The sequence below is a fragment of the Notothenia rossii genome (assembly GCF_949606895.1).
Source record: "Notothenia rossii genome assembly, chromosome: 1".
NCBI classification, from domain to species: Eukaryota; Metazoa; Chordata; class Actinopteri; order Perciformes; family Nototheniidae; genus Notothenia; species Notothenia rossii.
In genome coordinates this window covers 45,167,364-45,178,704 of record NC_136912.1, presented here as the reverse complement: position 1 = coordinate 45,178,704, position 11,341 = coordinate 45,167,364, and the positions used below count along the sequence as shown (strand labels likewise).

The 11,341-nt window shown below is 41.3% G+C and overlaps 1 protein-coding gene across 1 annotated transcript; it reads left to right on the top strand.

Moving 5' to 3' along the window:
• The first annotated feature begins 25 nt into the window (after nt 1-25).
• LOC307013939 (thioredoxin-related transmembrane protein 2-B-like) lies at nt 26-10,842 on the top strand. The gene is made up of 8 exons (XM_079641574.1): nt 26-317; nt 2,285-2,345; nt 2,592-2,705; nt 2,888-2,964; nt 7,035-7,141; nt 7,218-7,283; nt 7,369-7,498; nt 9,467-10,842. Exons 1-8 carry the CDS (start codon nt 129-131, stop codon nt 9,644-9,646), a joined length of 924 nt encoding a protein of 307 aa, XP_079497700.1. The 5' UTR covers nt 26-128; the 3' UTR covers nt 9,647-10,842.
• Nucleotides 10,843-11,341: the final 499 nt, after the last annotated feature.

Genomic DNA, 11,341 nt, shown 5'->3' with positions numbered 1-11,341 from the left:
TTCCCACGTAGAAAGCTAGCAACTAGATATTCATATTAAACTAGCTGCTTCATCACTGGCTGCCAGCTTCGGTGTTCTCTGGCTGCATTTACAGTGTTAGTTATAGGCCGACGGCAGTTTTACAGAAAATGGCTCTACTAACGACGTTGTTTGCGTTTCTGTACCACCTGCCACAGGTGTACAAGTGGCTTCTGAAGCCTTACTATGTAGCCTCTCTATTTATGTCCATAGCCTTTCTAGCTGTCCGAAAGACGCCTGGCATCTGCGACCAACTGAACACACAGCGAGAGGACGGCAACCCCTGCGACTTCGACTGGGTCCGTAGAAATGTATAATTATATATATTGTAATAATAGGCACCGTATGAAGTTACTAGCGTGCTGGTAATCGGGCAGGTTTACGGCAAGAGCTAGCGTTAGCTGGCAGGTGTCATTAGCTGTTAGCTACAGGGAGAATGACAGGCCGAACTAGGGTCACAAACCTGCAAATTCATAGTCTTTTGCTTTTTGCCAGAGATATTCAAAAACTCAACGTAATGCATCACTCTTTTAATTAATTAAGAGATGTATACTAAATACGGCTCATTGTAAATCAGCGTTTATTCTAGTACACGAATAACAGTAACGTTGATCCCTTCAGGATTGGTTTGAGTTGGCTAGCTAACGTTAGAGGACATCACTGATCCAAACTGCACCATCGAACGAAGGAATGAAAAATGATAATTTATGATGAGTAATGAATCATATTATTTAATGCCAGAAATGTTGTGTTTTGATCTCTTCATAGGATCCAAAAAAAAAGAACTGGTTCATTGTAATATATCCAACAATCCCCAAACCAGTCTGTCACTGACCATCTGCCCAGTGTTTCCCCAATATTCAAGAAAGCTCCTAAGATTTCACTAAATCATTAAAACCCCCGTTTAGGGCCGGGAAATATATAATATACTTGATCTGCTTTCATTGTAATCTTGTGATTTCCAACCACGTCGTTTTATTTAGTAGATTTGAACTCACATTTATTTAAAGGTTTTAATCAGGACACACTGTACATTACAACCCAACCAGTGTCTGATTACTTATGTGTATTAACAAAGTGAGACAACTATTCTTTTATGAAATCGTTTTTATCATGAATTTAAAAAATGTTTATTTGTCACATATTTAATTCTTACTGGAATTTACAATAAAGGCTTCATAATGTGGTGTTCATCATTTCCTATAAACTATTTAAGTATTAATTTGGCAGAAATAATGCTATAATTGAGAGCAAATCAACAGTATGAAGGTCCCGCCTACACACCTGCCTGAGCCAATCACAAGCATAGCACTGCCACAGCTTCTTATTAGCAGCCACCTAGATGCTACGTCAGCACCAAGGTAGCTGTTAGGCTAGAAAGAGCACCACTAACCATAATGTCCCTATAAATACATTCATTATTAAACAATGTGCATGTTCTTTTAGACTGTTTTGTGTTTCATATATGTTAATAACAGTAAAGTCTGCAAATGTCTTCTCTGTGGTTCCCAAACACATAAGAGGGATTTCAAAAAAAGACTCAACTTGTTTCAGTTTCTTCGTTATCCTGGACCAAATGAAATGTGATCATTGCAGTGGGTTGGTTACAGCTGTGAGAATTCAGTACATGAATAACAGTAACGTTGATCCATTCAGTAATGTTTGAGTTTGAGCTAGATAACGTTAGAGGACACGGATCCAAACTGAACCATTAGTACTAACTAGTAAGTGAATGAATCATGTTATGTAATGCCAGAAATCTAATTATGAAATTAATTTACAGTTAACATACACCTGTCCTGCATACAAAGAATCAATAACTAACTATTTTTGTCTATGGAATAAGCACGTGACCTGTTTGGACCTCTTCAAAGAATCAAAATCAAGAACTTTTTTTTCTCCTTTATTCATATTATATATATACACACAAAACATTGATTTCAGGGGTACATAGGTACAAAACAATGATTAAACACAAAAGACAATATTTCAAGAAAATATTTATCAATTTTGATTGCCTTATTTTTGTAATAGTGGTGCCATATTGTAAGTACACATATGCAACATTAGATTTAGACTCAGTCTTTTCCTTCTTGTGAGTGTTTCATTTTCAGACGGTACACATTCTGTCAGCAGTTCTCTTTGTCTTTGTCACTTGTCCCTCATACTGACTTCAGTGCAGTATTACACTAAACATGACATCACAGTGCCCCAACATGTCCTAAGCTTTCTGGGTGGATAACAGAGTTTCTGTTTGTGTTCTCAGAGGGAGGTGGAGATCCTCATGTTCCTCAGTGCCATTGTCATGATGAAGAACAGGCGAGCGAGTGAGTGAACAACATCCTGTTTTACTCTCAGAGTTCCTCCTGAGCAGCATTATGAATATATGGCCTTTCTTAGTCTGACGCCTGGCTGATAAAGAAGCAGCTTCAGGAAGTCAGAGTAAACAAATGCATGATTCTTTAACAGTCATATACCTGTGCTGCTCGGGATCTCAAATGAGTGTCATGAACCCTGCTGATGTGGATGTATTTTGGACAAAGAATGAACGTTTCTGTATGTTTTCATGTCAGTTACGGTGGAGCAGCATTTGGGCAACATCATCCTGTTCAGCAAAGTGGCCAACGTTATCCTGTTCTTCAGGCTGGACATCAGGATAGGCCTGCTGTACCTGACGCTCTGCATCGGTCAGTCCACCTCACACATTGCTTCCTGTCCTGTCGTCAGCAAATCCAATTCAAAATGCAACGCAAATATAGTGGATGTTTATCCAATACTTCAAGTTCCTATGCCGCTTTGTCGGCAAGGATATAACTATATCTTCTGTGTTCTAACTCGGGCCCTCATGTTTCCCTCTCTGTTGTCTCAGTGTTTCTGATGACCTGTAAGCCTCCTCTCTACATGGGACCAGAGTACATCAAGTACTTCAGCGACAAAACCATCGATGTGAGTAAAAAACAGCCGTAGAAGTGTGTCCATTTTCACTTATCCTTTGATTTATTTTTAAACATACGTATAATACAAATTATATAAATACTTTCATGGTCTCCTCCGGACGTTATTAGGACATACATCCAATCGAATAACAATGAGCAGTACGCATACTGCACCTCTCTTAACAACAGTGAATGGAACTATACAATAACTTTATATATTTATTATAGTATATTACCCAAACAATAACCACAAATACAGTGAATGAATTGAAATGAGGGCCAAAAAGGTTTCACGAGAGTTCTGGTATGAGCTGTGTCAATGGTGACCATCTTTCAAACATGAATCTTGCTGTGGTATGAACATTAGTTTTGGCATTACAAATCTGAAGTCCCAGGCTCCTCCAACACTGTGAAATAGAATAAGCCTTATGCGTGAAACAATAAAACACGAAGAAATAGAAATAAAGTCCAAGAGTTTAGTGCCAGTGACACAATGTGCAACCTGCACCGGTCTCAAGTTCGGTAAAGTGAACATCGGACTTTATGGACTAGGGACCGACCGATATGGCTTTTTCAAGGCCGATACCGATTATTAGTAATCAAGGAGACCGATAACCGATATTTGGAACCGATATACATTTGCAGTAAAATCAGAAAATCTTGGTGTCAAAATGTAGAATAACACAAACTCCAACACAACTTCTTTGAAATGCATTTAAGCATATGTTATGTTTAATGAACTTTTAAACATCTTACAACTGGTTTCCTCTGTGTCTTTAGTGCAGCCATCTGCAATGAGTTAGAGAGAGACAGGAAGTGGGGCTGCAGGCTGACATGCTTAACTAACAATAATGCTTAATTTATATCAAAACAATGCCTGTCTATCTAGCATAAAATCCCAATAAGCTGCTAGCAACTGCAAAACACTATTGCTAGCTAATGTTTTGCAAACTATTAAAAGTGAGGCTATTACAGTAGACCTAACGTTAGTCTCGTAGCCTCACTTCTAATACTTTGCTAAACATTTGCTAGATACATGTTGGCTAGCTAATGAGCTTCACATATTAACCTGAAAAACTGCGAGGCTCCACTCGCAGCCCCCCCTCCCCCCTCCGCACCACAGTCTCCGCTGCGAGACGCTGCATGCACCCCCAACTCTGAATGACTTCCCGCGTCCCTGTGTAACTGGGAAACTGATCGAATTGGATCATAAGATCATGGTGTTTTTGCAACTTCATCTTTCAACTGACTTACCTTCTAAACACATGTATGGCTCTGCTGCTCAGCGCTGCTGCTTGCTTCAGTCAGTGGCCCCGTTTACACGAGAACAAAAAGGGTTGGATCCGCATATTTTCTCTTGCGTATAGCGCTTTCATTTACACGAGGCCGTAACAAACGATAACGGGTCCCACGGTGGATAGATTTGCAAACGAAACGCTCTGGGAGCTCTATATGATCATTTCCTGAAAAAATAACGATAGCACCGCCTCTGCTGCTCACTGCTGTAGCATGGCCAGTAGCTATTGTCAGTGCTACTGCTACTGACCATGCTACAGATGTTAGTACAAAGTCTACAGCTCGACCATGCTACAGATGTTAGTGCAAAATCTACAGCTCCTCTACCAAAGCCATCAGCAACAAGTGGACATGGAGAACTACATTAACTACTACATGTTGCTAAATCCACCGCAGGGCATAAACAGAAGGGTAGCCATGGCAACATTGCTCCGGGGTCTTCTTCGCTGCTTTTGGTGTATTTTGTGGTGGAAGTTACAGTGCAACTTACAGTCCCGACATATCTACTACAGCGTTTCCAGCATTCTCGTGTAAACAGACACGTCAAATGAAACGAATACTTGTGAACGGAATACTTTTTTGAAAACGCATACTGTGCATAAACGCAAACGTTCCCGTGTGAGCAGCACCTAAATCTGCGTTCTTTCACACCTGCCTGTAATCTGAGAAGGTCCCGCCTCTCTGGCTGGCTCTTCAGTAATAGCCTATCAGATAGCGCTGTGGGCGGGACATTGCTCGTGTACACAGAGTGGTGACTGCAGCCAGAGAAACGGCCGCATCAGAGCCAAAGTTTTATCGGCAATTTGATTTAAAAAAAAAGGCAGATACTGATAATCGGTTAAATGTGGAATATCGACCCCTATTATGGAGAGTTATCCAAAAAGTACGACATTTAATTCGGTCTTCAACAAGTCTTGTCTTACTTTGACTTCTGTAGTGAGGACTGATAATCATGAAGGTCAACTATTTACATGTAAAATAGAATAAGATAAAAATGAAATACTGTACAGTGGAATAAAATACTGCTTATTGCAATAATGAGCTGAACACAGATACAGTGGGGCAAAAAAGTATTTAGTCAGCCACCAATTGTCCATGTTCTCCCACTTAAAAAGACGAGAGAGGCCTGTAATTTTCATCCTTGGTATAACTCAACTATGAGAGACAAAATGAGAAAAAAGAAATCCAGAAAATCACATTGTCTGATTTTTAAAGAATTTATTTGCAAATTATGGTGGAAAATAAGTATTTGGTCACCTACAAACAAACAAGATTTCTGGCTGTCACAGACCTGTAACTTCTTCTTTAAGAGCCTCCTCTGTCCTCCACTTGTTAACTGTATGAATGGCACCTGTTTGAACTCGTTATCAGTATAAAAGACACCTGTCCACAACATCAAACAGTCACACTCCAAACTCCACTATGGCCAAGACCAAAGAGCTGTCAAAGGACAGCAGAAACAAAATTGTAGACCTGCACCAGGCTAGGAAGACTGAATCTGCAATAGGTAAGCAGCTTGGTGTTCAGAAATCGACTGTGGGAGCAATTATTAGAAAATGGAAGACATACAAGACCACTGATAATCTCCCTTGATCTGGGGCTCCACGCAAGATCTCACCCCGTGGGGTGAAAATGATCACAAGAATAGTGAGCAAAAATCCCAGAACCACACGGGGGGACCTAGTCAATGACCTGCAGAGAGCTGGGACCAAAGTAACAAAGGCTACCATCAGTAACACACTACGCCGCCAGGGACTCAAATCCTGCAGTGCCAGACGTGTCCCCCTGCTTAAGCCAGTACATGTCCAGGCCCATCTGAAGTTTGCTAGAGAGCATTTAGATGATCCAGAAGAGGATTGGGAGAATGTCATATGGTCAGATGAAACCAAAATAGAACTTTTTGGTAAAAACTCAACTCGACGTGTTTAGAGGAGAAAGAATGCTGAGCTGCATCCAAAGAACACCATACCTACTGTGAACCATGGGGGTGGAAACATCATGCTTTGGGGCTGTTTTTCTGCAAAGGGACCAGGACGACTGATCCGTGTAAAGGAAAGAATGAATGGGGCAATGTATCGTGAGATTTTGAGTGACAACCTCCTTCCATCAGCAAGGGCATTGAAGATGAAACGTGGCTGGGCCTTTTAGCATGACAATGATCCCAAACACACCGCCCGGGCAACGAAGGAGTGGATTCGTAAGAAGCATTTCAAGGTCCTGGAATGGCCTAGCCAGTCTCCAGATCTCAACCCCATAGAAAATCTTTGGAGGGAGTTGAAAGTCCGTGTTGCCCAGCGACAGCCCCAAAACATCACTGCTCTAGAGGAGATCTGCATGGAGGAATGGGCCAAAATACCAGCAACAGTGTGTGAAAACCTTGTGAAGACTTACAGAAAACGTTTGACCTCTGTCATTGCCAACAAAGGGTATATAACAAAGTATTGAGATGAACTTTTGTTATTGACCAAATACTTATTTTCCACCATAATTCGCAAATAAAGTCTTTAAAAATCAGACAATGTGATTTTCTGGATTTTTTTTTCTCATTTTCTCTCTCATAGTTGAGGTATACCTAGGATGAAAATTACAGGCCTTTCATCTTTTTAAGTGGGAGAACTTACACAATTGGTGGCTGACTAAATACTTTTTTGCCCCACTGTATATGTTATGAACAGATTAAGGAGAAATTATGTTGTCTTATAGCCTGTGGGGAAAACTGTCCCCCCCCCTCCCCCCTGTTTTGGTCATGTATTTTATAAGTAAATCCAAATTGTCTGTGTCCAGGATGAGTTGGACAGAGACCCTCGTGTGACCTGGATCGTTGAATTCTTCGCCAACTGGTCTCCAGAGTGCCAGTCCTTTGCCTCCGTCTATGCTGATCTGTCCCTGAAGTAAGACTCGGTCCCAGGCTGAAGTCCCTCACATCAACACGAGCTCTCTGAGTAACTTCCTCTGTCTGTGTTCCAGGTATAACTGCGCCGGTCTCAAGTTCGGTAAAGTGGACATCGGACGTTATGGAGAGGTTTCCAAAAAGTACGACCTTTCATTCGGTCTTCAACAAGTCTTGTCCTACGTTGACTTCTGTAGTGAGGACTGATGATGATGATGTGTTGTGTAGGTACAAGGTGTCCGCGTCCCCGCTGTCCAAGCAGCTGCCCTCCCTGGTGTTGTTCCAGGGCGGGAAGGAGGTGATGCGCCGCCCCCAGGTGGACAAGAAGGGAAGAGCCGTGTCCTGGAGCTTCACTGAGGTCAGGCTTATCATGTTGTCAATACAATGTATATAAATAACTCTGTGGTGTTCTCAGTTAAAGCTGCCAACCAGCCAAATGTGGGACAAAGAGTATGCTAATGCAATGATAAGAGCTGGTTTATATTTAAATATAATGTCCATCCAACCCTTAAAAATAAACATTTCTATTGAAACTATTAGCTTATAAATATTGACAACAAAGCTTTATTATGGGTTAATTGTCTGCACAAACTATGCAAGTGAAGGAATTAAATATACTTAGTTTGAATGGAAATATTTTCCGACAAACTATCGTCCGTAAATATTTCGATGCGATCTGGGTCTGGACAAATGAGCGCAGCCGCTTACTGCCCAGCCTGCTGACCTGTCTGCATAGAATGGCAAAGCCGCTGTTACCAGAGGCCTGTACTACGAAGCCAGTTCAACAGACCCAGGATATGTTTGAGTTACCCGGCTTACCTAACCCAAAACAAACGCGCTCTCGCTAAGCGGTCCTACGACGCTGGTTATCAACTCGGCAACTCAAGCCAGGGTTTCTCTGTCCAGCTGAGTGCGCGTTCACATGAAAGGGGCGGGGCTAGCAACATTTGACCAATCACAAACATGGAGAAGCGTACTGACAGCGCAGCGTCATACTTCCTGAATGAAAAGTGAACTTTAATATTAGACAAATATGAAGACGTTAAACTTTATTAACATCCATGACTTAAACACTTTATCCAGGATAAAAGCCACATAGCTGCACCTGCAAGGTGAATACAGCAGGTAACAGAAAAAGTGTTTGAATGCGTACATTAACAGGTTTATGATATCACTGCCCCGTCTAAGACACGAGTGGATCTTACTTTAATTACATTTCACTCAAGTGTTCCATCAACTTAATGTGTTGCTTAAAATAATACTTATGCAAACAGTATGTGACACTGAGTGTTGCACGGCCAGATACGGCTCAGCTGACTCAGATAAGGAAATATATGATACATTATGATGTGATATGAATGATAATGGGACACATCGACGTCTGCACTCAGTGCCGCGGACTGTTACTTTGATCCGGTTACTTATGTTGTGGCAGATATTTAAGTAAGCTTTCTTAACGCTAATGTTATAATAGTCAGATTGCTCTGAAGATGGGAGGTGATATTCTATTCATTTTCACGTCAGGTAGAGACCGGTCTCCAGTCAGCACCGCTGCAGACTCGCTGTTTGAGGGCTTGATAGTTTGGGATTGGGCCACAGTAACTGTTTAAAGTCACTTCAGCCCACTGTCGTTCAGATTTTCAAACCTCTGGTCGCTGTGTGTCTGTGTGCACGCCGCAAGTGGATCAACAATGACCTCATCTGCAATCAGACCTTGTTGCTTTGTGTAGTGAGGAGGGCTGCCCTCCACTGAAGAGTGTTGTAGTCCACAAATGGTCATTAATTCATCAAATATAATGTGAAACTGTAATAGACAGCCTTTGATATATGAACAACACACACACACATTTAGTTGATTTATTCTATTTATCATCACACACAACTTGTGGATGTGTAATTGAGTTGTAACACCAACAAACAAATAAACAAATGCTTTCTTTAAAAAAGTGATAATAAACATTACCGTTTATATTTCAAATGTAAATAAATATAAGCCAATATATAAAACACAGCAGTAAAACAATGTTACCGTAGAAAAGAGGACACAAAGATAAGTCATTTCTAAAAGGTAGTATCAGTAAAGGTTTACAAATGCTGCTCAAGCTTAATACATTCATCAAAAGCAAAGTATAAAGTTGAGTTTGAGCCAATATATAAAACACAGGAGTAAAACAATGTTACCGTAGAAAAGAGGACACAAAGATATGTCATATCTAAAAGGTAGTATCAGTAAAGGTTTACAAATGCTGCTCAAGCTTAATACATTCATCAAAAGCAATGTATAAAGTTGAGTTTGACCCCCCCCCCCCCATCTCTGTCTCCCCAGGAGAACATCATCCGAGAGTTCAACCTGAACGAGCTCTACCAGAAATCCAAGAAGCTCAACAAGAGCAAAGGAGACAAGCTCATGCAGTCCAAGTTCCCCCCCGTCCCCGAAGAGGACGAGCCCGAGCAGCCTGGGACCCCCGCCGAGGAGGGCGTGGTCGAGTCCAAGAAGGACAAATAAGATGGATTGTACCACTCAGCTTGATTTCCCCCCTGTCCCCTCAGTGTTCAGGTGTGGATCATGGTGTGCATGAAAACAGCCACAGTAGCCCCCGCCTCTTTAACACTAGACCCCCATATAACCCCCGATACAGCAGCTCTATAAAGATACAGAGCTGCAGAGGAGACTAGTTTCTGGGGGGGTGCTAAAACCTGCTCCAGTATATTTCATTGTAAGCCCCCCCCCCCCCTGTGTGAGGGTTGAAGGGATGCTCTGGCTCTGTCCCTTTATAGCTGTGAATCTGAGTGAGGCGGGACTTCTTACTAACTGGCAGTAAGGAAGCACAGAATGTGATGCTACTTTGTTGTTCTACATTTGTATTCAACTAATTTAATTAGAGTAGATTTTTCAAATGATTTTCTGAATAACTGTACATTAATGTAAACGCAAACAATACATTTCCAGTTATTGGAGCGCTGGTTACACGTTAACATGAGTCGGGTGGTGACGGAACTCAGAACCAGCTGTTGCTTTGTATTCGGTGTACGAGCGTTCTCTTTTATACTGATGTTTTTTACTTTTCTTTTGCCAACAAGCTCACCTTTATTTTTCTGTTGTTAGTTATACGCGCCCAGTGGTACTCCGTGTTCTACAGTTTATCGCTTTGGTTACAATAACTGTTCTAAATGACTATTGTTTTGTTGACAACATCCTCAGGATGAAAAGCAGCATAACTGAACAGTTTTCCTCTGGGAGATGCTATTATGGTCGGTCTCTCCGGCACCGTCATGCTGCTGTGTGCACAGAGACTGCCCTGCACACTGATTGGCTGAATCCTGATACTGTTGTCAGGTTAGCATCATGATGTATTTGTGCAGTCTGTTCCTAATAACACACTTCCTCTTTACTCTAGATTTATTTCACATAATTTCCCGCTAACATTCCTCATCATGATTTTGAGCTTTTTTCCTCTTGTAGTAAACTGTTAACATACGCACACAGGAAGTGTTTGAATGAGCTTTTTGAGACACTGTGACTTTATTCCTTAATCATTTTTTAATAATAATTTTGTATTGTACGCTTATTGTGATTTTGATTTGACCTTTTGTCATGTTGCATTTCATTTGAGCTGCATTCCAAGGCTGTGTGAATCTGCTGCTGTATATGAAGGGAGGAGCCTGTTTGTTTTTCATGCAATAAAACAATGTGTACATTAACTAAGCCTCCATTATTCATACACATAGGTTCAGTTTGTTCCTATGTGTGTGTCATTACACTCGGGGAGACACACACCTGTCCACAGGAGTCCAATACAGCAGACTGTTTCATTGCACACTGATGTAGTTATAATGTACTGTAGCACAGTTTTGAGATAAATATTGTACTTTTTTTTTAAACATCAGGTTTAAAACTAAAAGAGCTTTACAAAAAACTAACAATGAAAGATGTTTGGAGTTTTATTTGAGTTATTAATTTAAATGTTTTGTCTAAGAGATGCTGATTTGAAACCGTTGTTACATACAGTTATGGCATTTCCTGTTTCTGCCAGAGAGAGGGGAGGCCGTCCCAAAGCTTGCTGCTGTATTTACTCCCTCCATCTGACAGGAGGGAGCCTCGTTGAGCTGCGAGTGTGGCTACAGACGGAGTTCACTCCGTCACGGAGGGGTAGGGTCGAGGGACTGGTTTGGGATTGGGCCAAAATGTTGTATTCTTTTT